This window comes from Thalassophryne amazonica, chromosome 9 (assembly GCF_902500255.1).
Source record: "Thalassophryne amazonica chromosome 9, fThaAma1.1, whole genome shotgun sequence".
NCBI classification, from domain to species: domain Eukaryota; kingdom Metazoa; phylum Chordata; class Actinopteri; order Batrachoidiformes; family Batrachoididae; genus Thalassophryne; species Thalassophryne amazonica.
The window spans coordinates 57376621-57404600 of NC_047111.1; the positions used below are offsets into that span (position 1 = coordinate 57376621).

Sequence of the window (27980 nt, forward strand, 5' to 3'; positions counted from 1 at the left end):
TTCAAATGGTCAAAACTATTATAATATGGCAAGATAATCAAATTTTAAGTTTTTTTTTTTTTTTTTTTTTTTTGTCAACGTAATTAACTCGCGGTTTCAGATATCTCACGGTACGATTTTGTGGACCCCAAGTCGGTTAACCTGTATGTCCCCTTTAATAACAAGATGCTTCAGGAGAAGCTGACAAGCCACATTTCTCTGAGCTCTGAGCGCCATCTAGCGGACCCGGTGAAAATCATATAAACACAACTGCATTTTTACACCAAAGTTATTACAAATTCTAAAACACGAAATAATATCTTTATGGTGAAAATCCTACAGAATATTTGTCTTTTACAGTCAAATCGTTGATCTGTAATGGTGGCGATAATGAACTCATCTCAAAGACTTGGACCAGCCAACTTTGTTCTTGCGGCTGTGACGTCAGGAGCGGCACGCGCCTTGAGGTGCGCGCGGGCTCTGGCCGCCGCAGTGCCGTCCTGCGGATGCGCGCTCCCGACGCCTCGTCCCGCTGCAGACTTTCCCGTCCGGAGAGAAGAGCTCGCAGGCATGGCGGAGTCCAACCTGCGCGGGTTCCCCCGTCTGCGCCGGGCCGCGGTAAGCTCCGCCGGGAGGAGGGAGGCGGGAACCGGGTGGGCGGAGAGGATCCTGCCGCAGAGAGAGGAGCAGAGTCCGTTGGGGTGACGCAGGGTGTGGATGTGGTCTCAGCGTGCGCGTTTTGCTGTGATACAGCTGTGAAAGCGTGAGCCGAGGACACGGGGACAGAGAGGACAGACCAATGACAAATGCGTGCGTTTTGTTTGGGGGGGGGTGGCTGCAGGTGCCGGGTCCGACACCGACACAACCGTAGTTGTGGAACGCAGAGTCCTTCAGTTCGATTGGCTGAGTGATGTTTTGGTGGAATACGTCACTGACACGAAAACAGCTGACAGGTTTGAAAGTATTAAAGGACGCTAAAGGTTCACTTTTTTTTAACAACCTTAGTCATATCGAAATATTGTTACCAGTCAAGTCTCTGAGGTCTCTCAGCTTTTACAGTCTCTGCTTAAGTGTAAAATGTGGTTTTGTTTTGTTGTTTTAAAAGATTACAAAGGAACGAATGAGAGTGAATGGGGCAACCACTTGGATTTATTAAAAAAACAAACTTTAGGAATCTGTGTTATTAAAATATCAAGAAATATTAGTCTGGGCATTATGCGCTGGTGCAGCTGCACTTTTTCTGCATTCACAACACCACAGAACCACCTTGGGTCCTCGATAGCAACCACCCAGGCAGAGAATCAGTCCATTCCCACATCTCTAAAATAATCATCGAGCTTCCGCAGCCAGGTGACTTCTCCAGCTGCTGGGGTCCTCAACACTCTGGCACCATGCCTGCTGGATCATACACAGAGAAATGGGCCACAAGGCCAAAATGTCATAGCTGATGGTCCCTTACAATGTGACACTCCTCATTATTCATTATTGTGAAAAAGTTAAAAAAAAATTGCAAAAAATGCAATATCCTGATCAAAAATGACTCCAAGATTTCTCACAGTATTACTAGAGGTCAGGGTAATGCCATCCAGAGTAAGGATCTGGTTAGACACCATGTTTCTAATATTTGTGGGGCCAAGTACAATAACTTCAGTTTTATCTGAGTTTAAAAGCAGGAAATTAGAGGTCATCCATGTCTTTATGTCTGTAAGACAATCCTGCAGTTTAGCTAATTGGTGTGTGTCCTCTGGCTTCATGGATAGATAAAGCTGGGTATCATCTGCATAACAATGAAAATTTAAGCAATACCGTCTAATAATACTGCCTAAGGGAAGCATGTATAAAGTGAATAAAATTGGTCCTAGCACAGAACCTTGTGGAACTCCATAATTAACTTTAGTCTGTGAAGAAGATTCCCCATTTACATGAACAAATTGTAATCTATTAGACAAATATGATTCAAACCACCGCAGCGCAGTGCCTTTAATACCTATGGCATGCTCTAATCTCTGTAATAAAATTTTATGGTCAACAGTATCAAAAGCAGCACTGAGGTCTAACAGAACAAGCACAGAGATGAGTCCACTGTCCGAGGCCATAAGAAGATCATTTGTAACCTTCACTAATGCTGTTTCTGTACTATGATGAATTCTAAAACCTGACTGAAACTCTTCAAATAGACCATTCCTCTGCAGATGATCAGTTAGCTGTTAGCTCTGACAAGGCATCAGAGTAACGTCACACCTGTTTTGGCTTCCTTTTCCTGGCTTCCTGTGAATGTCAGAGCAGACTTTAAGGTTTTGTTGTTGACCATAAGGTTCTAAATGATCGTGCACTCACCTGTCTAATAGAATGTGCCTTATGTGCCTTCTTGTGCTATACTGTCTCAGAATGCGGGCTTACTTTGTGACCGGGTTAAGAAGAAGAAAACTAGTGGGCTGTTGAGCCTTTGCTTATTGTGCTCCACCTTTGTGGAACAGTCAGTTGATATTAGAAAGTCTTTTGTTGAATTTTTTAAGGCTAATCTTAAAACATATTTATGTATTGTTGCTTATAACCAGTGACCTAATGTGACTACTTGATGTTTATGGTAGTAGTCTGTTGGGAGGATAAGTAACTTACTTACTTAGATGAGGAGCATCACGTGCATTGTGAACATCAGTGAAGACATTTTGGCTATGTGGCAGGTTTCTCTGGATATGATCCAGCACTCAGGTGCCTGAGTGTTGAGGACCCCAGCAGCTGGAGAAGACCAATGGTCTTTGAAGCCGTAGTCTTACTCTTTTGAATTATATTCTTATTTTTATTTTCAACCGCTTCCATGTCCTTTTTCAGGAGTAGGTTTGCACCCAAAAGACAGAAATTTTAAGTTCATTCTACCTGTTTTCACCTGTAATATTATACATGTGATTAACTGTAAATAAATTAAACCTACACATTGACTCAAGCAGCAATTTTTTCTGATGCTGTTTCTCACTTTGGTCCAGTTGCAACAGTGTTGAATGTTTTCAAAAGTTTTATATTTATTTGTTTGTTAGTCATTCTCATGGCTTTGTTAACACTACCATTTTTGTGCACGCACTTAACTCAGAGTGAACCTACGCTTTAGTTTATTGAATAAACTCAAATCAGCTGCTCTGGAACCAAAATGTCATACTTTTCCATCTTGGGGTAAATCAACTCAGATTTTGGAGATAGACTCAAAGTTTTTTGAACCTCCTTTCTGAAACAAACCCCAGGACATGCCTGGGCTTGTTTCCGGGAATGAATAACCTTATCATCACATGCATGATGCAGATTAGGAGCAGGTGTGGTTGAAGTTACATATATCTTGAAATGAGCTTGTTTTTCAGTTTCTTTTAGATCTGGTGGTCACGAAGCCCACCACTGCTTGTGGATAGAGGTTGAAATAAATGCCTGGTCAACATGCTTATTTATTTATGTATTAAGTGGCACTTTTGTTCAGCATTGGGCACTAAGGTATTCTTCATTGACGACTGTGGTGGAAGCATTTCTTCAGGATTGAGCTCTGGTTTGACCAAACTGTAGGATTTTCTTGTGGTTGTAGATGTGTGGGTTCTTTGTGTGACAGATGTAATTGCTGTTTACCTTCTATCTGCAGCATACATCTTGAGTGTGATGGTCTTTTTGTAGTGTCACAGGTGGGTTGTTCTTGCAGAAATGCCTAATGAGAGGATTTAAAACCCAGCTTAGCCTCAGACACAAGCATGTTGTCACTCCAAAATGCACTCCAAACAGTCGCTGAAAAAGGCTTCTCCCAGAATGAGTGTTTCGCTTTTTCCTGACGCAAACCCAAGATGAACTTGAACTCCATAATTGTCCTGCTTGTTCACCGGACTCTTAAGAAGCCACATAGTGGCGTAGACATGTCAGTGCCCTTTGTTGCCACGTTCAGAGTGAGTGAAGGTGTTAAAATGCATAGAACAGCACGGTCATCTACTGGATGGCTGTGTGAATAGCAAGCTCCATATTTGTAAAATTCAAATGCAGGTTTGTGCTCAGAATGTCTCAAAATTCTGTAACATGCTGAATCACACTTCACAAACAGAATTTTCAGTTTTGCAAATGCCTTTATTTATACAAATGAAAAAAAATTATATATTTACAAATACACATTTATTTGTAAAAACCAACACACAAGTTACAAATCAGAAATTTATGTTTGTGGATTGCAAAACAAGTGTGCAAATCAAGGAATATTTGTAGACCACCCTCTGTGCATTTGTAGGTATTAATAAGACAAATTTAACTCCATATTTTGACAGGTGCAATTTATAACCTATAATCCTGAAAATACAGGAATCATTACTATATAAGAGACTTGCCAACTGGTTGTATGTAACTATGCAGTAGTTATGATTTTGGTCAAACAATGAAAGGCATCAGAGGGTTGAGAGGCTCATGTTCTGCAGATTACAATATAATTATATGAGTAAATACTCGTCAAATGTTTGGACACACATTCCCAATTGGAAAGTGTGTCCAAACATTTGACTGGTACTACGTCTGTAATGTTTTGTTTTTTTGTTTTCTTACTATGTATTACTTCATCATATGATGCCTGTGTAACTTCATTTTGAAGTCCATCCGTTTCCTGCTTACTCCAGTTAAGGGTCACAGGGTGACTGTAGCCTATCCCATGAAGGTCATGGGATAGGCTACAGTCACCAGTCAGTCACAGGGCCACATATAGACAGACACATTCAAACTCGCATGCACACTTGCGGTCAATTTTAAACTTTCCAACACACCTATCCTGCATGTCTTTGGATGTGGGAGCAAGCCAGAGCACCTGGATGGAACCCACACAAACACAGGGAGAACATGCAAATTCCACATGATGCAAACCTCCCACGTGGGAAGTGATCCCACGACCTTCTTGCTATGAGGCAACAGTGCTAACCACTAAACCACTGTGCCGCCCATTTTGAAGTCATTCATACCAATCAATCACATGATCTATATGTGCTTTTGATCATACCTCTATAGGCTTCTTGGTTCTTGAGATATACAAAACAAACAAAAACTGTGTTTTTTGTCCCATTTTTCCTTAAACTTTGACCTTTCCAAATTTCCCCATATGGGACTAATAAAATAATATCTTATCTTGACCAAACAACTCCAAAATGCAATCTTGTAATATTCTCACTAAGTTTGAAGGAAATCCACCCAGCCGTTTTTCAGTTATTTTGTCCACAGATAAACAGACACATGCCTGTGAAAACAGTACTGTGCTTGCCAGTTTGGTGATGAGATGAGATGAGATGAGAGATGTGATTTACTGTATACATGCTCTCATTACATGAGTGCAACAACAGCGAAATTACGTTTACACTCCAATTACCTGATGCACTGGGTAATTGCAACACATTCAGAACCTCGTTGTGTTGCAGTTCATTTTCTTCCCACTGGACAGTCCCACCGCAGGCTCAGAAAGTGGCATTCATGATTATAGCAGGCTTACCTGGGGTTCTCAAAGTAATAGATGTGTCAGAGTGTTCCATGATGTATATCACAAAATGCAGATGCACATCCAAAATGTCCTTGTAAATATCTGCTCTTAACCTAACTGCTATCTGATCTTTTTCAGCTGTCTGATTGATAAAACCATCTGATCTTTTTAAGCTGTCTGACTGATAAAACCAAAGTATTCGCATCTATTTGGATGACATGATGGAACACTCTGATTTGTTGCATGACACGCAGACATACACTATAGCATTTTTACATACTGCTTTGAATGCAGCGTGAGCACGACACCTGCTTATAGCCACCTACTCACTTTGCAGCTAATCACTCAACCACTGATTCACGACAGGCTAAGGACCACCCACCCATGTGGGGCCGGCCTTGACTCAGGAATAAAAGTTAGTGTAGAGAGGAGACCTAGGCTTTTTGTTCCAGATGTTGCATGTGATCTGTTTGAAAGACCCCAGTGCTGTTAGGTGACTCTCTGCATCAGTGTAGGCACCTTTCAATACAACATCTAAACTTTGAAGTCCGTTTCCTGTCCAATTCTTTTTGAGATCGCTCACCACCTAACAGATAACAAATGGAACCCCCATCTGAATTATTGCACTGTCAGGAAATGCAGATGTTTATGTAAATAGAAAGAGGCACGACAGCGTAAACATTTTTCTTGTTAGTACCAAATACATCCATCCATCCATCCATTTTCTACAGTATACTCGCTTACTCCATTTAAATATTTAAGAGTGATGGTGGGGTTGAAGCCTATTAGTGTGTTGCAGGGCCACTTAGAAACAGAAAAACACATTCACACCTGCACACACATCTATGGTCAATTTAAACTTTCTAATCCACCTAACCTGCATGTCTTTGGATGTGGGAGGAAGCTGGAGCACCCAGAGAAAACCCATGCAAACACGGGGAGAACATGCAAACTCCACACAGAAAGGACGCAGGTAGGAAGCGATCACATGACCTTCTTGCTGTGAGGCAACAGTGCTAACCACTAAGCCACAGTGCTTCTTCTGTTCCAGGGGTGGACAATAGTGGGCCATGAATAGCCAAGACTGTGCAAATGTTTTTGCAACTTATCATCTCAGGAGGTGTTTTTACTAATGAACCCATCTGTTATGTTTCGGATGCGGTCGGAGCACCGACCCAGCGTTTGAAAGGACCCAGCATAAAATAAGCAGAGCACGGTTCAAAAGATAACAGAATTTAATAAACATAACAGTGTGTGCAGTGCTAAACAACTAAAAAGTCTGCGGTCTGGTGAGGTGGAAACACGGCGCGCTCTCAACAGCGCAAACGGTCCGGAGCCACAGCAGTTCGGACCCAGGGACCCCGCCGACACCCCCCAGGTGGCCGCGACAAACCGAGTCTGTGAAGAAAGAAAACATGAGGTGAGTCCAACTCCACACAGAGAGACACAACTCAAAGGTGCACGCAATCAGCAAACACTTCCTGGCTTAAATCTATACATCAGCTTCTCACCCTGCAGGCACGGAACAACTCAGTTCAAATCTCCACTGCAGCAGAAGCTGATTAGACAATTAGCATAACGTGACAGCTCAATAACACAAGGTGTGAGGGACACCAAATCCACTGTCATTACTTCATAAAAGTCACCAAAACCAAATTACCTCAGGAAGTGTGCTGAAGAGCGTGAGACCTCACCCAATCCTCCTTCACAGACTGTGGCGTCAAACCTGGAGCGGTCTCTGCGTCCGTGATGGTGAGATTGTTCTCCTGACGTCGATCTCACACGTCTGCTCACAAGGTCGAGTTTCTGGCAATCACACACTGTGCATTCAAGGTTTAAATGCAGCAATCTCTGATCAAGACAAAATACACCACAGCTGTGAGTCCTGATGACAAGCCTCAGGTGTCATCAGGTGAGGTCCTAATGCTCAGCCACTCAGTCCTGAATGCATACCACCTGGTGGGAGAAACAGAAAACAAAAACCAAGCCAGCCAAACACCCCAGCCCACAACAGTACCCCACCCTCACGGGAAGCCTCCCGGCGACCACACGGACCTGGGCCAGAAAAAACAAAGCCCCCCTCCACGGACCAGTGCTGGAATGTTGGCTGGGAACAAAAAACACCTCCTGCAGCTTCAGCTCCTTGTGCTGACGATCCAGCTGGGAAAGGCCCGTCTCCAGGAGCAGTGCGTTACTGTTCTGACGACAGCTCCATCAGCTGCTCAACCTGCAATGTTAATTTCTTCATGCAGTCATTGATCATCTCAATGTTGAGCTTCTCTAGTTCTTCCTTCAGCTGGATAATGCACGCTTCCAGCCGCCTCTTCTCTGTCAACAGGGAACTTTGTGCCGAGACCATCACTCTCATCCTGGAGCTCATCTTTTCTCACCCTGAGCCTGTCTGCAGTAGACTGCTCCGCAGCTGACACTCCAGTGCAGAGATATCCTTTGTTGACTTTAATGGTCTTGCCCTCTGTTTCATTTAGCAAACCTGTTAGAGTCTCCACCTTTGCGTTCATTCCTGTCGACTCTTGCTTTAGTTGTTCACGTTGCATAATTTTGGCCAGGAGTTCTTGAACCTGTGCACTCAGCCTTCTTCCGACTGTGTGTTAAAGTCTGCTTAGTCATAAAACAAAAAAAAGACAAACACAAACAACCATACCAACCCCCCCTCCCCAGAGGACCGTCCCATCAAACCCCGGGAAGAGGAGAAAAGAAAAAACAACCCAAACTTAAGCTTGCAAACAAAAAAAAAAAATGCTAACACCCCCCAGACGACATGTAGGGACCAACACCCCCCAGAGGACATCCCGCCAGCTCCAGGAGTAATAACCACAGCCGAGGTCCCTCTGGGATCCAAAGTCACCCACAGGGACTCCCAGTGCCTCCCAGAGGACCGTTCCATCAAACCCCAGGAGACGCCCCCCCTCATGACTAACAGACCCAGTCCCGGCCGTCTATGGCTAGATGGACCCACCGCCCTTTCCCCCCCAGAGGACACCACAGTCACACCCTGAGGGCGGAAACTGGGGGGGGAAAAAAAAAACATACAAACAAAACAACCCCAACCCCACCCCCTCAGCGCAGTGGAAACTGGAAGTACGTCCAGTGTCACCAACCACGACTATACCCCAAAAGTCAACCGGGAGGAGTGGAACAGCGGTAATGGCGTACGGCACAAGATGGCACCACCCCTCTGACTTTTAAACCAGCCACCAGCTGCGGGTATATTCCACTGCCCCTAAGCTCAGCTACGCCAATGGCATACGGCGCAAAGGCGCGCTGAAGCCGGAGGTGGAACAGGGAATCAACAAAAAAAAAAAAACACCCCGAACCCCCCCCCCCCCCCCCCTCCCAGATGCAGAGGTTACCTGGGAAACGCCCAGCACAACCAAACTGCACCTCCCCAGCAACGCCGACAACCTACGGCTCACACGGCTGGGGCCAGAGGAGAAGACAGGGAAGTAAAAAAAAAAAGCACCGACCCAGCGTTTGAAAGGACCCAGCATAAAATAAGCAGAGCACGGTTCAAAAGATAACAGAATTTAATAAACATAACAGTGTGTGCAGTGCTAAACAACTAAAAAGTCCGCGGTCTGGTGAGGTGGAAACACGGCGTGCTCTCAACAGCCACAGCAGTTTGGACCCAGGGACCCCGCCGACACCCCCCAGGTGGCCGCGACAAACCGAGTCTGTGAAGAAAGAAAACATGAGGTGAGTCCAACTCCACACAGAGAGACACAACTCAAAGGTGCACGCAATCAGCAAACACTTCCTGGCTTAAATCTATACATCAGCTTCTCACCCTGCAGGCACGGAACAACTCAGTTCAAATCTCCACTGCAGCAGAAGCTGATTAGACAATTAGCATAACGTGACAGCTCAATAACACAAGGTGTGAGGGACACCAAATCCACTGTCATTACTTCATAAAAGTCACCAAAACCAAATTACCTCAGGAAGTGTGCTGAAGAGCGTGAGACCTCACCCAATCCTCCTTCACAGACTGTGGCGTCAAACCTGGAGCGGTCTCTGCGTCCGTGATGGTGAGATTGTTCTCCTGACGTCGATCTCACACGTCTGCTCACAAGGTTGAGTCTCTGGCAATCACACACTGTGCATTCAAGGTTTAAATGCAGCAATCTCTGATCAAGACAAAATACACCACAGCTGTAAGTCCTGATGACAAGCCTCAGGTGTTCAGGGTGAGGTCCTAATGCTCAGCCACTCAGTCCTGAATGCACACCACCTGGTGGGAGAAACAGAAAACAAAAACCAAGCCAGCCAAACACCCCAGCCCACAACACCATCTTTGTTGATGAATGCTCAAAGAACACCTAATGGGAAACAGGTGAGTGTCATGATTGGGTATAAAAGGAGCATCCCCAAAAGGATAAGCTGTTCACAAGCAAAGATGGGGTGAGGATCACCACTTTGTGAACAACTGCATGAAAAAAATAGTCCAACAGTTTAAGAACAATGTTTCTCAACGTTCAGTTGCAAGGAATTTAGGAATTTCATCATTTACAGTCCATAATATAAACAGAAGATTCTGGAGAACTTTCTACACGTAAGTGGCAAGGCCGAAAACCAACACTGACTGCCCGTGACTTTTGATCTCTCAGACGGCACTGCATTAAAAACCGACATCATTGTCTAAAGGATCTTACCGCGTGGGCTCAGGAACACTTCAGAAAACCATTGTCAGTTAACACAGTTTGTCACTACACCTACAAGTGCAAGTTAAAACTCTACCATGCAAAGTGAAAGCCATACATCAACAACATCCAGAAACGCCGCTGCCTTCTCTGTGCCTGACCTCATTTGAAATGGACAGACACAAAGTGGAAAAGTGTGCTGTGGTCTGATGAGTCCACATTTCAAATTGTTTTTGGAAATCATGGACGTTGTGTCCCCAGGACAAAAGAGGAAAAAGACTATCCAGATTGTTACCAGCGCAAAGTTCAAAAGTCAGCATCTGTGATGGTATGGTGGTGTGTTAGTGCCCATGGCATGGGCAACTTACACATCTGTGATGGCACCATCAATGCTGAAAGGTACATCCAGGTTTTGGAGCAACACATGCTGCCATCCAAGTACCGTCTTTTTCAGGGACGTCCCTGCTTATTTCTGCAAGACAATGCCAAGCCACATTCTGCACGTGTTACAACAGCATGGCTTCGTAGTAAAAGAGTGCGGGTACTAGACTGGCCTGCCTGCAGTCCAGACCTGTCGCCCATTGAAAATGTGTGGTGCATTATGAAGTGCAAAATACGACAACTGAGACCCCGGACTGTTGAACAAGTGAAGTTGTACATCAAGCAAGAATGGGAAAGAATTCCACCTACAAAGCTTCAACAATTAGTGTCCTCAGTTCCCAAACGCTTATTGAGTGTTGTTAGAAGGAAAGGTGATGTAACACAGTGGTAACATACCACTGTCCCAGCTTTTTTGAAACGTGTTACAGGCATCCATTTCAAAATGAGCAAATATTTGCACAAAAACAATAAAGTTTATCACAGTTTGAACATTAAATATCTTGTCTTTGTGGTGTATTCAATTGAATATAGGTTGAACAGGATTTGAAAATCATTGTATTCTGTTTTTATTTACATTTTACACAACGTCCCAACTTCATTTGAACTGGGGTTGTAGTAAGTTCATTGTGAGAAGATAATATAATTGTAAATATGACAAAAATTCACACATGACACAAGAAAGTGAAAACACTTATTACCATTGTGGTCCATTTAAGAATCAAATGATAAAATAGAAGACAATTATTAACAATATTAATAATACCAGTAATGTCGTCCATTTGCCCGCTCCTATTTCTGTTCAGGGACGCCACAGCGGATAGAGCTAGATCCGCACTGGTATTTGGCACAAGTTTTAAGCCGGATGCCCTTCCTGATGCAACTCCAGTATCACCTGGAGAAACACACACAGCTGCTGGTGTTCCAAAGAGGTCTCCCATCAAAGTACTAACCAGATCCCGCACTGCTTAGCTTCTGAGAGCTGAGGGGATCAGGCTGACACAGAGCAGACCAGCGGCATTAATAATACCAGTAATAATAATAAAAATAATGATAATAGTAACTGTGTGTATATGATAACAAGACCCTAAACAATTTATAAATACATTAAGATGGTAAATTAATCTAAAATAATTATGTAGATCAAGCCAGTAGCGCCAAGGGAGCTCTCTTAAGGCCTAAGGTGCTTTTGTGGACAACTTTCATCTTACCAAGGGAAAATTCTAAGAAATGTCTAAGAATGAAAGGAATTCTAAGATTTCTTTTACAATAACATCACTCTGAGCTATTTTTAGCCTTAGGGTGCTTCGTGGATACGGACCCTGATCAACAATGAAAGTCTACTGCTGAGATCATCAGAAGCAAGGAAAACCTGTACCGTCTTTGCCCTTCAGGAAGGAATGACAAAAACCCTTGACTTTCTTCTCTTACAGACCTCCTTTCCTGGCAACCTGCATTTGATTTTGGTGCTCCACCCCACCAGCTTGCTGAGCTCCACCCCCAGTCCTTCTTCAAGCACTGACCTGGGCTTTCGGTTCAGTCAGGATGACTTCTTGTTAAAGTTGCCGGTGAGAGGAAGACAAAACCCTGAAAATTGAGTTTTATTCCTGCACTTGTATATAGTTGTACGATATGGTAGTTTTATTATGTAATTCTCATTGTACCAATAACATGTAGCAAAATTCAATATTTATTTCCCCTGCTGTGAGTGTTATTGCCTTCTTATAAAAATTTCTGGCAAATAGAAAAATAACCGTTGAAGCACAGGAGGCTAACAGATGTGTTGTGTCTTGGTGTGTTCATAAGGTGGTGATGCTGCGGTCAGTTGGCGACCTGCTCCGCTACATTGATGAAAACCATCTGCCATCCGAGTTTACCGGAAAAGTGAAGTATTGCCACAGTGATTGGATCGTCCTCCGCACGGTATGCAAATTTGATTCTTCCCTCTTAAAGGGGAACTAATGGTGATGAGGGGCTCAGTCTTGGAATGAGCTCCTCATTGTCATTTGACTTTGTTATGAAGGCAGGACTGCATTGTAGCTACAATAAATACAGTCAAGATTAATCCAGCTTCATCCTTGCATTCTGACCGATGCGCACTCCGCGATCACACCTCTACTGAACCAGGCACGGTAGAAAACCTCCAAAACAGACTTGTATGTACTTATTGGAGAACACCATTGCCAAATGAGAAGACGGCTAAGGTAAGTAGCTGCCTCTAAAGTCATCAGTTTTAAAAAGTTTCTTTACTGAGGTGAATATGCACATATGTACCTCTATCAAATCAAATCAAATCAATTTTATTTATATAGCGCCAAATCACAACAAACAGTTGCCCCAAGGTGCTTTATATTGTAAGGCAAGGCCATACAATAATTACGGAAAAACCCCAACGGTCAAAACGACCCCCTGTGAGCAAGCACTTGGCGACAGTGGGAAGGAAAAACTCCCTTTTAACAGGAAGAAACCTCCAGCAGAACCAGGCTCAGGGAGGGGCAGTCTTCTGCTGGGACTGGTTGGGGCTGAGGGAGAGAAGCAGGAAAAAGACATGCTGTGGAGGGGAGCAGAGATCAGTCACTAATGATTAAATGCAGAGTGGTGCATACAGAGCAAAAAGAGAAAGAAACACTCAGTGCATCATGGGAACCCCCCAGCAGTCTAAGTCTATAGCAGCATAACTAAGGGATGGTTTAGGGTCACCTGATTCAGCCCTAACTATAAGCTTTAGCAAAAAGGAAAGTTTTAAGCCTAATCTTAAAAGTAGAGAGGGTGTCTGTCTCCCTGATCTGAATTGGGAGCTGGTTCCACAGGAGAGGAGCCTGAAAGCTGAAGGCTCTGCCTCCCATTCTACTCTTACAAACCCAAGGAACTACAAGTAAGCCTGCAGTCTGAGAGCGAAGCGCTTTATTGGGGTGATATGGTACTATGAGGTCCCTAAGATAAGATGGGACCTGATTATTCAAATCCTTATAAGTAAGAAGAAGAATTTTAAATTCTATTCTAGAATTAACAGGAAGCCAATGAAGAGAGGCCAATATGGGTGAGATATGCTCTCTCCTTCTAGTCCCTGTCAGTACTCTAGCTGCAGCATTTTGAATTAACTGAAGGCTTTTCAGGGAACTTTTAGGACATCCTGATAATAATGAATTACAATAGTCCAGCCTAGAGGAAATAAATGCATGAATTAGTTTTTCAGCATCACTCTGAGACAAGACCTTTCTAATTTTAGAGATATTGCGCAAATGCAAAAAAGCAGTCCTACATATTTGTTTAATATGCGCATTGAATGACATATCATGATCAAAAATGACTCCAAGATTTCTCACAGTATTACTAGAGATCAGGGTAATGCCATCCAGAGTAAGGATCTGGTTAGACACCATGTTTCTAAGATTTGTGGGGCCAAGTACAATAACTTCAGTTTTATCTGAGTTTAAAAGCAGGAAATTAGGGGTCATCCATGTCTTTATGTCTGTAAGACAATCCTGCAGTTTAGCTAATTGGTGTGTGTCCTCTGGCTTCATGGATAGATAAAGCTGGGTATCATCTGCGTAACAATGAAAATTTAAGCAATGCTGTCTAATAATACTGCCTAAGGGAAACATGTATAAAGTGAATAAAATTGGTCCTAGCACAGAACCTTGTGGAACTCCATAATTAACCTTAGTCTGTGAAGAAGATTCCCCATTTACATGAACAAATTGTAATCTATTAGATAAATATGATTCAAACCGCCGCAGCGCAGTGCCTTTAATACCTATGGCATGCTCTAATCTCTGTAATAAAATTTTATGGTCAACAGTATCAAAAGCAGCACTGAGGTCTAACAGAACAAGCACAGAGATGAGTCCACTGTCTGAGGCCATAAGAAGATCATTTGTAACCTTCACTAATGCTGTTTCTGTACTATGATGAATTCTAAAACCTGACTGAAACTCTTCAAATAGACCATTCCTCTGCAGATGATCAGTTAGCTGTTTTACAACTACCCTTTCAAGAATTTTTGAGAGAAAAGGAAGGTTGGAGATTGGCCTATAATTAGCTAAGATAGCTGGGTCAAGTGATGGCTTTTTAAGTAATGGTTTAATTACTGCCGCCTTAAAAGCCTGTGGTACATAGCCAACTAATAAAGATAGATTGATCATATTTAAGATCGAAGCATTAATTAATGGTAGGGCTTCCTTGAGCAGCCTGGTAGAAATCGAGTCTAATAGACATGTTGATGGTTTGGAGGAAGTAACTAATGAAAATAACTCAGACAGAACAATTGGAGAGAAAGGGATAGGGATCTTCTACATGCTACTCGACACTTCTGAGAAAAGTTAAACCCCAAAATTCCTGAGATACCAAAAGCAGTATGTTAACATCAGGGTGTATCAGTACTATGGTCTTTAATCGTTTAGCCCTAGGACCCATTTAGTACTGGGTTTCAGTTCCCACTTCAAATCATGGATGGTTTCAATGTGGCTATGAATTATTAGCTGCACTTAGCTTGGTCTCAGAGATAAAAGTGCTTATTGATTGAGGGCTTTTTGCATTTCTTTTTGCATATGGGTGGCTGTCTGCAGGGCATTGAGAACTTTGCTGTGACCGTGAAGGAGATAGCCCAGCTACTGCAAGGCTTTGGATCAGAACTTTCTGACACAGAACTTCCAGATGAAGCTAGTACCATTGAATTCCTGCTGCACTCTCACATGCATCGATATCGACACATGAAGGTTGCCTCTTGGTCTTTAACTTCATATTTCTCTGCCTGCATGTCCTTTGTCTAACTGTCCTTATTGACTGCTGCTGTCTTTATTTATTTTACATTTTTTGGCTGATGTATTGATGTGTGATCTTGCACCGTTGATGTTGGTTTCTCTGATTTCAGGATGACATTAGGAGTGTGCTCAAAGAGGGTCGGCTTCTGCTGTCCAACCTTGAAACTATGAAGGCGTCTAAAAAAGAAGTAGAAGAGGACAGAGACTTAAACACTGACATGGAGACAGTTCAGAGGTACATTAATCAGGCAAGGAAAGGACACAAGATGTATTTTTCTAGCCTACCTGTATTTGTTTCCAAGTAGCTATGCCCTGTGTGCTTGTACTCTTGTAACACATCAGGGTCCCCAAGGGGGGGTCAGGGATGCTGAAGATGGTAGGTGAGTTGGGTACAACTCTGGGTCCGACTGCACTGCAAGATGTATTTGAACATTATAAATGGCATTTTTCATGCAGCTGGTCTGTTCTGTGTAAGCCTGATCCCGTCAGATCTCAGAAGCTAAGCAGTGCAGCGTCTGGTTAGTACTTGGATGGGAGACCTCTTCGGAAAACACCAGCGGCTGTGTGTGTTTCTCCAGGTAAAACTGGAGTTGTGTCAGGAAGGGCATCCGGCATAAAACTTGTGCCAAATACCTATGCGGATCTGACTGTATCTGCTGTGGCGACCCTGAACAATAACGGGAGCAGCTGAACTGACAACAACATAAATGGTCTTTTTCATCTGTTGGTTGGCTATTCTTGCTTGGCTGGGTCTAGTTACCGACTTGACACAGGCCCAGTTTGGATATCTACAGTTCTTCAGTACTTTTTTTAAATGCTCACTTTATTTCATCTTGGAATCCAAAGCTTGACGGAGCATTTTTAGCACTGTTCTTCCACCTAACATGACATAAGTGGAGAAGAAAGCTCTTAGTTTCTTCCATGGGGTAGTACTGAACCATTCTTCAGATATGTAGATCACACGTGGGCGATGATTAAAATTTAAGAAGTGCAAGCCTTCATAGATGGCAACACATGGTGCAAGTGATTAATATTCCTGCCTCTCAAACAGAAGGTCCCCAGTTCAAGGCCACCTGTGTCCCATTCTCCATGTGCATCTGGAGTTCTGTTAAGAAAACACATGTGAAAATTGTGCGGTTATCTGAAGTGAAAGTAGTTCATATTATTAAAGGATAGATATAGACAAGATAGACTGGTGCAGATTTTATTGTGATTTTTCCAGAGAGACTGCATGCTGATAACAAGGGTCATATGTACAAATGCATGTTTGTTTGTTTAATGAGGCTAATGGCACAGCTAAGGGACATGGAGGAGGCATTTGATGGCTTCTTTGAGAAACACCACCTGAAGCTGCAGCAGTACCTTCAGCTGCTCCACTATGAAACAAGTTTCCAGCAGGTGAGTTGATGGGTTTGTTGTTGTTGCTCCCAAATTGTATTCTGTGTTGTAATTAATATTGCTCCACTGTGTATGTGTGTGTGTGTGTGTGTGTCTGTGTGTGTGTGTGTGTGTGTGTGTGTGTGTGTGTAGATGGAGGAGCTCTTGGAGAGACTGTTGAAACAGGAGAAGGAGATTGCTTCTGTAGGAAGCACGGTGGTTCAAACAGAACAGCTGCTCAAAGATCTGGAGTCGCTGGACAAACACGCTCAGGTGTAACACATGTTCTGCACATGTACTGTTACATCTACTGAGTAGGCTGTGCTGTATTTTTCAAAGTTATGAATTGGGTACTCCCCCTTACAAATTCATGCAGGTTAGGTGAATTGGAGACATTAAATTGACTGTAGGTGTGAATCTGTTTGTCTGTCTATATGTGGCCCTGCAATAGACTGGTGTCATGTTCAGGATGTACCCTGTCTCATGCCCTATAACTGCTGGGATAGGCTCCACCCCCCAAGGGGATGCTTGATTGGACTAAGTGGGTATAGGAAATGAATGAATTAATGTTTCCCTGCAATTTGCAAGTCATGTTTAGAATGAATGGAGTGAGACAGTGAGCCAGTGGCTCTTCAAAATTTCAGTCAGTAAATCTGTAAAAACTACTGAATATCTTTGAAATTTTGCATTCTGATTGATACAGGTGAGGACTAGTGAACATCCTATTTTGGGCATTTTTCAATATAATAATTTGCTGCTAGTGTTACCCTGTGAATTGTGATCACTCCTGTGTGTGTGTGTGTGTGTGTGTGTGTGTGTGTGTGTGTGTGTGTGTGTGTGTGTGTGTGTGTGTGTGTGTGTGTGTGTGTGTGTGTGTGTGTGTGTGTGTGTGTGTGAACAAAATGAGTAAAAAATGGTCTGGATGGATTTTCACCAAACGTGGTGGGAATATTCCTTCAGATAGTGTCTCCAGATGATTCAGTTTTGGAATAGAGTTGTCAATTATCAGTTGTCATTTATCGCCCCCCCCCAAATGCCAAAAACATATTTTATACAGAGTTATTTAAAATGCTTAAAATGTTTGAAGGGAAAGAGTTCCTATTAATGGGGGATATGAATATAAACTGGGCAGATAAAACACGTGAAAAGAACCTTAAAGAAATTATGAAATCATTCCAGATGAGACAAATAATTAATAAACCCACAAGGATAACAAAAACTTCTCAAACACTTATAGATTTAATCTTCACAAACAAACCTGAAAGGATAGTGAAAACATATAATTTATTAACTGGATTATCTGATCATAATCTTATATTGGTTGCCAGAAAATTAAATAAAACCAGATTTAGGGATCAAATTCAATTAAAAACCAACCAAAGTATATCTTTCATTTCAAAGAAGGATCTGTCTCTATTGGAAAATGAGCTAAAGCAAACAAACTGGGATGACATAACAGAAAATAAATCATGTGAGAAAGCGTGTAATGATTTAATATTAATTAAAAAAAATATTTTATTAAAATACATAAAGACAAACAAAAAACAAAAAACAAAAAAAAAAACAAGGTTTGCCGTGGTTCAATAGTGACCTCTGGGAATTTATGAAGAAAAGAGATGCCTCACTTAAAAAGTTTATCAAAACTAGATTAACCTCTGATCAATTAATATATCAAAGTCTGAGAAACAAGGTCACAACATTACTTAGAAAAGCAAAGGCAAATTTCTTCCTTAATCTAATTAAAGATGCAAAAGGGAATAGTAAATTGTTGTGAAGTATGGACAAATTTCTTGGAAATGAAAAAAACACTCGATATGACCTACAGCTAAAAATAGATGATAGTACCAAAAATGATGATGCCACACTAGCAATGTTTTTCAATGAATATTTTATAAACTCTGTTCAGCGACTGGCTCAGTTGTTTCCAGCACCTTGCTCTTTCCACCCTTCAGTCTGTGATGTATCTGCCTTTAGTTTGACACCTGTTAATGATGCAAAGGTGGAAAGGCTTATTGGGCAACTCAGTAATAGCAAAGCAAAAGATCTGTATGGCTTAGATAATGCCTTTCTAAAAACAAACAAGGAAAGTCTAACACCAGTGTTGACTAAATTAATTAATCAGTCTATTAGAGACGCTATCTTTCCTGATGTACTAAAAACTGGTATCGTCACGCCAATACATAAGTCTGGAGACAAACTAGAGGTCAGTAATTACCGGCCTATCACCATCCTCCCTGCCATCCCCAAAGTGTATGAAAAGGTAGTAGCAGAGCAATTAATTACACACATTGAAACCAAATCTCTTTTAAATCATTTTCAATTTGGTTTCAGAAAAAAATACTCAACAGAGACAGCTTGCTCCTACTTCCTTGAAGTAATTAAAACAAATTTAGATCATGGAGGTGTAGTGGGAGCTGTGTTTCTGGACCTGAGAAAGGCTTTCAATACTGTTTCTCACAATGTCTTAATAAGGAAACTATCAAATTTTGAACTGTCAAATCAGACAATAAATTGGATCGCATCATACCTAAGTGGCAGCAAACAATGTGTTCGAGTAAATCACACATTGTCCCCTTTAAAAGACTGCACTATGGGAGTTCCGCAGGGTTCCATTTTGGGGCCGCTGCTTTTTAGTTTGTACATTAATGATCTTCCATCAGTGTGTGACATTAACATCATTATGTATGCGGACGATACTGTCCTGTTTAGTCACGGAAAGAACATGATAGAAGTGGCCACAAAATTAACAGGAGAATTGAAAAAGGTTGCTGCTTGGCTACAAAATTGTTATCTCACACTAAATGTTGATAAAACGGTTGCAATGTACTTTACAAACAGACAAAAACCTTTAAATCAACCAGACATCCATATAAATGGGAAAAAAATAAAAAATGTAAATAATTTTACCTACTTGGGCGTTACCCTTGACCCAACCTTGACTTTTAAAAATCATGTCAAGAAATTGTGTAATTCTTTAAAATTTAATCTGGCAAATTTTAGGTACATTCGAGGATCTCTTACTACTGAGGCATCTCATATGTATTTAAATTCTATGATTCTCTCACGCCTTCTGTATTGCGTGACTAGTTGGTCGCAGGCCAGTAAATCAGTCCTAAAGCCACTTGAATCAATGTTCAAAAGGGCAATAAAAATTCATGATAGGAAATCCAGACAATATCATCATTGTCTTATTCTTTCTAAGTATGATTTTTTAAATTTTGACAATCTAATAATACATGCAAATATCTGTCTACTCTTTAAAATCATCTACGATATGGCTGCTCCTCCCCTAAGAAGGTTTGTCACATTGTGCTCAGAAAGAACTCGAGCTACAAGGGCGACCTCTAGAGGAGAGTGCAGCATTGATAAATGTAGGACCTCTTTTGCCAAATCTGCCTTTTCTGTTGTTGCCTCTAGTCAGTGGAATATCTTACCAAACGACATAATGAAATGTACAACTTTTCCAATGTTTGCACAGCTGACAAAGAAATGGCTTTTATCAAAGCAAGTTTGTACCCACCACTGATGAATGCATGTGTATGAGAGCGTGTGCACGTGAGAGCACAGAGTGCAGGCGTCTGAAAAATATGATTTGTATATATGATGTAAGCGTGAGAATATAGTGTGAAGATGTTTAAAAAGTGTGACTGTGTGTATGTGTGTATGTGTGCACGTATGTATATATATATACTCAACAAAAATATAAACGCACCACTTTTGGTTTTTCTCCTCTTTTTTGTATGAGATGAACTCAAAGATCTAAAACTTTTCCACATACACAATATCACCATTTCCCTCAAATATTGTTCACAAACCAGTCTAAATCTGTGATAGTGAGCACTTCTCCTTTGCTGAGATAATCCATCCCACCTCACAGGTGTGCCATATCAAGATGCTGATTAGACACCATGATTAGTGCACAGGTGTGCCTTAGACTGGCCACAATAAAAGGCCACTCTGAAAGGTGCAGTTTTATCACACAGCACAATGCCACAGATGTCGCAAGATTTGAGGGAGCGTGCAATTGGCATGCTGACAGCAGGAATGTCAACCAGAGCTGTTGCTCGTGTATTGAATGTTCATTTCTCTACCATAAGCCATCTCCAAAGGCGTTTCAGAGAATTTGGCAGTACATCCAACCAGCCTCACAACCGCAGACCACGTGTAACCACACCAGCCCAGGACCTCCACATCCAGCATGTTCACCTCCAAGATCGTCTGAGACAAGCCACTCGGACAGCTGCTGAAACAATTGGTTTGCATAACCAAAGAATTTCTGCACAAACTGTCAGAAACCATCTCAGGGAAGCTCATCTGCATGCTCGTCATCCTCATTGGGGTCTCGACCTGACTCCAGTTCGTCGTCGTAACCGACTTGAGTGGGCAAATGCTCACATTCGCTGGCATTTGGCACGTTGGAGAGGTGTTCTCTTCACGGATGAATCCCCGTTCACACTGTTCAGGGCAGATGGCAGACAGTGTGTGTGGCGTCGTGTGGGTGAGCGGTTTTCTGATGTCAATGTTGTGGATTGAGTGGCCCATGGTGGCGGTGGGGTTATGGTATGGGCAGGCGTCTGTTATGGACGAAGAACACAGGTGCATTTTATTGATGGCATTTTGAATGAACAGAGATACCGTGACGAGATCCTGAGGCCCATTGTTGTGCCATACATCCAAGAACATCACCTCATGTTGCAGCAGGATAATGCACGGCCCCATGTTGCAAGGATCTGTACACAATTCTTGGAAGCTGAAAATGTCCCAGTTCTTGCATGGCCGGCATACTCACCGGACATGTCACCCATTGAGCATGTTTGGGATGCTCTGGACCGGCGTATACGACAGCGTGTACCAGTTCCTGCCAATATCCAGCAACTTCGCACAGCCATTGAAGAGGAGTGGACCAACATTCCACAGGTCACAATTGACAACCTGATCAACTCTATGCGAAGGAGATGTGTTGCACTGCATGAGGCAAATGGTGGTCACACCAGATACTGACTGGTATCCCCCCCCAATAAAACAAAACTGCACCTTTCAGAGTGGCCTTTTATTGTGGGCAGTCTAAGGCACACCTGTGCACTAATCATGGTGTCTAATCAGCATCTTGATATGGCACACCTGTGAGGTGGGATGGATTATCTCAGCAAAGGGGAAGTGCTCACTATCACAGATTTAGACTGGTTTGTGAACAATATTTGAGGGAAATGGTGATATTGTGTATGTGGAAAAAGTTTTAGATCTTTGAGTTCATCTCATACAAAATGGGAGCAAAACCAAAAGTGTCAACCTGTCCAGGGACTACAGGTGGAAATTAGTATTTTTTGCTATAACCTGGCACAATGCATCTTTCCTGTTTTTTAGGTCAATGTATTATTGTGCACTGTCCCTGAGAAATAAAATCATACCATACCATACCAAAAGTTGTGGTCAAGTAAAACATTTCCCAAAATACACATTTATCATAATATTGCTACTGTCAGTGTGGCCAAAGATTTGATGAAAAGCCCATATTGATCAGTGTGACTTCATGAAGTCACCAAAACTTCACAATATGAACTCACCATGATACTCAGTGCATATTTAAGTATTCATAGTTCATAATGTAAACTGATATCTCAGTGTGCAGAATGCACAGGGTATTCATCATCAATTTATATATTAATTTAAATAGCAGTAAGGGCACAGTGGGGCATATCTGGGCCTGTTCAGGCAGGCAGACATAAAATAGGCTTTTTGTTTGCATGCAATCTATGAAGCTTTATTTCTGGTGGTTACTAAGGCCACTGTTGCTTGATATCATGCAACATGGAATGGAATCCATGTCCTTTTCATACTAAAATCTGTGTTTGCGTGGTTCAGGAGGAGATGGCCCGTGCACAGGTGGTGATCCTGCATGGCCACCAGTTGGCTGCCAATCATCACTACGCCCTGGCCCTCATCATCCAGCACTGCAATGAACTGCGACATCACTGTGATGTCATCACTGCTGCCATACGCACCAAGCGTTCCTCTCTTACTCGAGCACGAGACCTGCTGCTCCGCCTTGAAGAGGTATAGAAGTGATGTCACCTGTGTCATCTAGCGTCAGTGTAGCATCATCTGACAGTGGTTGCCTGTTATTTTTCTTGTGTTTTACCTCATCCTGTGTGGTGCAGTCCATGCAATGGTGTGATGAAGGTGCCTATCTGCTGGCAAGTCAGATGGTTGATAAGTTCCAAACCAGAGAGGGTGCTCAAGAGGCGCTGCATTACCTAAGCTGTCACCAGGAGAGGGCGCCATCTGCTCTGCAGAACAGCCAGGACACTTTGAGCCTGGAATTTGAAGCCATACTCACCCCACAGCTGCAGGTGAAACACCTCTGCTGACCCCATCCTCCACAAAAATAGTTGCTACACTCAGTCCTCAAGTTAGCTTTTTTTTCCTTCCTAGTCTCAAATTTCCATGGTCACAGAGAAGCTAAACTCAGTCCAATCCATGATCAGAAACAGGGAACAGTGTCTGAGGAAGCTGGCGGACATCCAGGTCAGACCCATCCAGCTTGTAGCCCCCCGGCCAGAACCAGACCAGATCTCACAGCGCTGCAAACCACCTCTCTTCTCACCCAAACATGGTACAAAAAAACAAACAACAACAACAACAACAAAAAATACCCAGCTCTTTAACAGGTTTCCATCTTAATATGCTGCTTCATATAAAATTGAAAATTGACAGTGTCATCCAAATAGCTGGTTGATTTATTTAGAATCAGGTAGTTAGTGCTATTCAATAGTATAATTATGACGAGCCTTTCTTGTGGTTTATAAGCAGTCTTAATTCTACTCTTTTCCATTCATTTTAATTCCAAAATTCCAAAATTAGTCTCTACTAAGATAATGTCATTGGAATCAGAATCAGAATCAGAAGAAGTTTATTGCCATTGCCAGTGTACAGGATTCACAGACTAGAAATTTGCTTCGGTACAATGGTGCAACATTAAGAAGAGATAAAATGCTGTATATGTGTCAAAATAAGATAAAATATAAGATAAAAAAAAGAAATATGAAATATGAAAGGCTGTGTGCAACAGAAAAACAGAGAAACAGAAAAAACAGTGCAGTGGGAGGAGTGCAATTAAAAACCAAAGTACATTGTCCAAAGTGACCCGTGATAAAATGATAAAGTGACAGAGTTAAGCTTAAGGTGACTGAGTTATGAGGTGTTCATGAGTCTAATGGCAGAGGGGAAGAAACTGTTCTTATGGCGGGAGGTTCTGGTCCGGATGGACCGTAGCCTCCTGCCCGAGGGGAGTGGTTTGAATAGACCGTGTGGAGGGTGAGAAGGGTCAGCTGTGATCCGACCTGCTCGGCCCAGAGTTCTGGAGACGTGCAGGTCGTGGAGAGATGGAAGGCTACAGCCGATCACCTACTCAGCAGAGGGCACAATGCACTGCAGTCTGTGTCTGTCCCTGGCTGTGGCCCCGGCGTTCCACACCGTGATGGAGGAGCAGAGGATGGACTCGATGATGGCCGTGTAGAACTGCACCATCAGCTGGACAGGCAGCTTGGCCTATTGGATGTAGTGAGCTGCTGGCTTCACTCCAACTTCTCAGATGTCACTGAATTCTCTGGCACTCCCTTCTCTCATCAGCTGGCATGATTACATGAATTCTGATATCTTATGAACACTTTCATATTCTGCATGTTTTTTTTCCTACGCTGCCTCATTATAAGTGTGTGTGTGTAAACATATATGTGCTTTTCATCAGGTGTAGACTTCAATGTCCTGAACTCAAAGTTCTCATTTGACCTGCTTCCTGGAAAGAAAGTCTCAAGGAAGAACAACAGCCAGCGCAAGGTGTGTGTGTGTGTGTGCATTTGAGGCTCAAATTACACTCTCTCATCACTCATCTTTAACCGCTTTTCCGGGTTTCGGGTCGCAGGGGCAACAGCTCCAGCAGGGGACCCCAGACTTCCCTTTCCCGTGCCACATTGATCACCTCTGACTGGGGGATCCGAGGCGTTCCCAGGCCAGTGTGGAGATATAATCTCTCCACCGAGTCCTGGGTCTTCCCCGGGGTCTCCTCTCGGATGGACGTGCCTGGAACACCTCCCTTGGGAGGCGCCCAGGAGGCATCCTTACCAGATGCCTGAACCACCTCAGCTGGCTCCTTTCAACGCGAAGGACCAGCGACTCTACTCCGAGCTACCCACGGATGACCGAACTTCTCACCCTATCTCTAAGGGAAACACCAGCCACCCTCCTGAGGAAGCCCATTTCGGATGCTTGTACCCACGATCTAGTTCTTTCGGTCATGACCCAAGACCATAGGTGAGAGTAGGAACAAAGATTGACCAGTAGATCGAGAGCTTCGCCTTTTGGGTCAGCTCCCTTTTCGTCACAATAGTACGGTAGAGCGAATGCAATACTGCCCCTGCTGTGCCAATTCCCCGGTCAATCTCACGCTCCATCATCCCCTCATTCGTGAACAAGACCCCAAGAACCTTGGCCTCAGATTTAGAGGTGCTGATCCTCATCCCAGCCGCTTCATACTCGGCTGCGAACCGATCTAGTGAGTGTTGGAGGTCACTGGCCGATGAAGCCAACAGGACGACATTATCTGCAAAAAGCAGTGATGAGACCCTGTGCCCACCAAACTGGAAACCTTCTTCCCCTCGACTACGCCTCGATGTCCTGTCCATGAATATCACAAAAAGGATTGGCGACAAGGCGCAGCCCTGGTGGAGGCCAGCCTCCACCGGAAATGAGTCTGACTTACTGCCGAGCACCTGAAGACAGCTCGCGCTTTGCGAGTACAGAGATTGGATGGCCCTGAGAAGGGACCCCCTCACTCGATATTCCCGCAGCATCTCCCACAGTATCTCCCGGGGTACCCGATCATACGCCTTCTCCAAGTCCACAAAACAAATGTAGACTGGGTGGGCATACTCTCAGGCACCCTCCAGGATCCTTGTGAGAGTAAAGAGCTGGTCAGTTGTTCCACGACCAGGACGGAACCTGCATTGTTCCTCTTCAATCCGAGGTTCGACTGTCGGCTGGACCCTCCTTTCCAGCACCCTGGAGTAGACTTTACCAGGGAGGCTGAGTAGTGTGATGACCCTGTAGTTGGCACACACTCTCTGGTCCCCCTTTTTAAATATGGGGACCAGATATGGTGTCATTATGATTTAAAAAGAGTAAATGCATTTGCTTAACAATAAATGGCTTCACACAACCACTAACCATGAGTGAAAAAAAGCGTTTGTGTTATCATTCATATTCTCTGGAAAATGGCCAAAAAACAAAAAATTCTGACAGGGTATGTAAACGTTTGGGCACAACTGTAGCTAATCACAGACCTTATCAACAGTACTGTAATGGTGTCATGAATTCCCATGTTTCAATCATATTAATGCTAATTACTAATGAAATAATGTTTTGTTTAATTGTAATTAACCTTATGGAATTATAAAATGTGATCAAACCATATTGGGTCAATCCTCAAAAAGACACACAGTGCAAAACTATGATCTGATGAATTTACTATGTATCATGTATGTTTTCCTAGATTGAGGTGATACATGATTACCAAGGCAACCACAGCTGTCTATATGGCCCCGTGCCGGAGACAGATTCTGAAGCAGAAGACAATCCAGAGCAGGTCACACGGTAACACTGATCTTTAACCTCTCAACCTTGACTTCTGACTTGAGCCTAGTATGTGGCATGGAAACATTTTTCATTAAGTCATAATCATGGAAATTAAATCAAATATTTGAACTCCTCCCTTTTCGTTCTTTCTAGTCATATTATGAAAGAACTGATTGCGACAGAGAGGATCTATGTGGATGAGTTGCTTTCAGTCCTTCTAGTGAGTATTTGTTTTATTTAAATTAATACATTTTACTGCCATTCAGCTGATGGTGCTACAAAGTAGAAAAAAAATTGGATGAACTACAATGTTGTAGCTTCAAAGCATGGATTGTAGACATGGAGGCCAACATGGTAAATGGACTGTATTTATATAGCACTTTTCCATCTGCAGCAGATGCTCAAAGCGCTTTACAATTATGTCTCACATTCACCCATTCACACTACACACCGAGAGCAACTTGGGGATTAAGGACCTTGCCCAAGGGCCTTGGTGATTTTCCAGTCAGGCTGGGGTTTGAACTGAGGATCCTCTGGTCTCAAGCCCAGCACTTAACCACTAGACCATCACCTCCCCAACATGTCACTGATAATCATCTCACACCATAGCTATAGCTGCTGGTGGTGGAAGAAATTATGCAGTTCCTTCAGGAAGTTGGAAACACGTACTGACACAGTTACTTCACAAAATTATTCATTGTTTAAATTTTTTTTAAACACCAAGGACCTGATTTACTAAGATCCCAGATAAGGAGTGTAAGTGCGTAAGAGTAAGTGTGCAGTTGATAGCAGGTGACATAGACAGCAGTATGTAAATGAGGATTTTGCGTGTGTTACTGGCAGTACGTGCAAAATGAAATTACTGGATGCATGTGCAAGGTACCTCTTTACCCACATTTAATATACATAGAAGACAACTCAGTACTCAAATAGAATCTTACTGATTTATCTAATGCTGTCTGTATTGCTATCATTACTTCTTTTTAAAACTGATTAAACTCTATGCTGTTTCTCATTGTGAATGAGAATTTCCTCAAATCCAGACGTGCCCTTCTTTTAAATCATTTCTTGCTGTGACCCCTTCTGCTGTTTTCTGATAATGGGAGATCAGGAGTACATTCACTTGCAGCATACGCCTTGTACTTCATTACGCACAAACTCTGACACAAAGGAAGAACAAATGTCTGAAACAGGAGACCGCCAAATATGTTTGTTATATAAACCAGTGCATGAGTGAGTTCAAAGTGCTGTGCGTCCTTTGTGCACAGCTGTGATGTCCCACACAGACCCTAATATGTGCATTTGTTTTTGGTCTACCTGTTACACATGGAGACATTTATTCTTAAAGAAACAAGCTTGAAAAATGAAGTTAAATATGCCCAACATTTACAATGAATAATTAAATTTTTTTAAACTTCTGTGTAGCCTTTGTGCTCAAACAGCAATCTGAAACAGCAGTCTATCAAGTGCAATCATTTAACGCGAAGGTTTCAAAATCACAAAATCCAGATGCTATCAGCACTTGCTAAATTTCTTTTTGTCCTTCATAAATCATCACCTATTTGGATGATTCCTCCCACAATTTTGCGCTCTTGAGTAGACAAAACCCAGATTGTATAATCATGACAGCAAATGCGCTAAATTGACAAAATGCACTATTTTGTGCATTTGACAGACACAATCGTCATTGCACCCTGTTAGTAACACTGCATGCAGGTGTATTTG

At 42.7% G+C, this 27980-nt stretch overlaps 1 protein-coding gene across 2 annotated transcripts in view; it reads left to right on the forward strand.

Annotated features, from left to right (window-relative positions):
* The first annotated feature begins 424 nt into the window (after positions 1 to 424).
* Positions 425 to 27980, forward strand: part of LOC117517169 (proto-oncogene DBL) — a 77357-nt gene continuing 49801 nt past the window's right edge. For both annotated transcript variants that reach the window (XM_034178097.1, XM_034178098.1), the window contains exons 1-13: positions 425 to 597; positions 11919 to 12053; positions 12292 to 12408; positions 15054 to 15203; positions 15359 to 15483; positions 16532 to 16646; positions 16779 to 16898; positions 22488 to 22679; positions 22784 to 22975; positions 23058 to 23238; positions 24373 to 24461; positions 26173 to 26273; positions 26409 to 26475. In XM_034178097.1, coding sequence (XP_034033988.1) covers positions 550 to 597; positions 11919 to 12053; positions 12292 to 12408; positions 15054 to 15203; positions 15359 to 15483; positions 16532 to 16646; positions 16779 to 16898; positions 22488 to 22679; positions 22784 to 22975; positions 23058 to 23238; positions 24373 to 24461; positions 26173 to 26273; positions 26409 to 26475 — 1632 coding nt within the window. In that variant the 5' untranslated portion in view covers positions 425 to 549. The remainder of the gene's footprint in view (positions 598 to 11918; positions 12054 to 12291; positions 12409 to 15053; positions 15204 to 15358; positions 15484 to 16531; positions 16647 to 16778; positions 16899 to 22487; positions 22680 to 22783; positions 22976 to 23057; positions 23239 to 24372; positions 24462 to 26172; positions 26274 to 26408; positions 26476 to 27980) is intronic.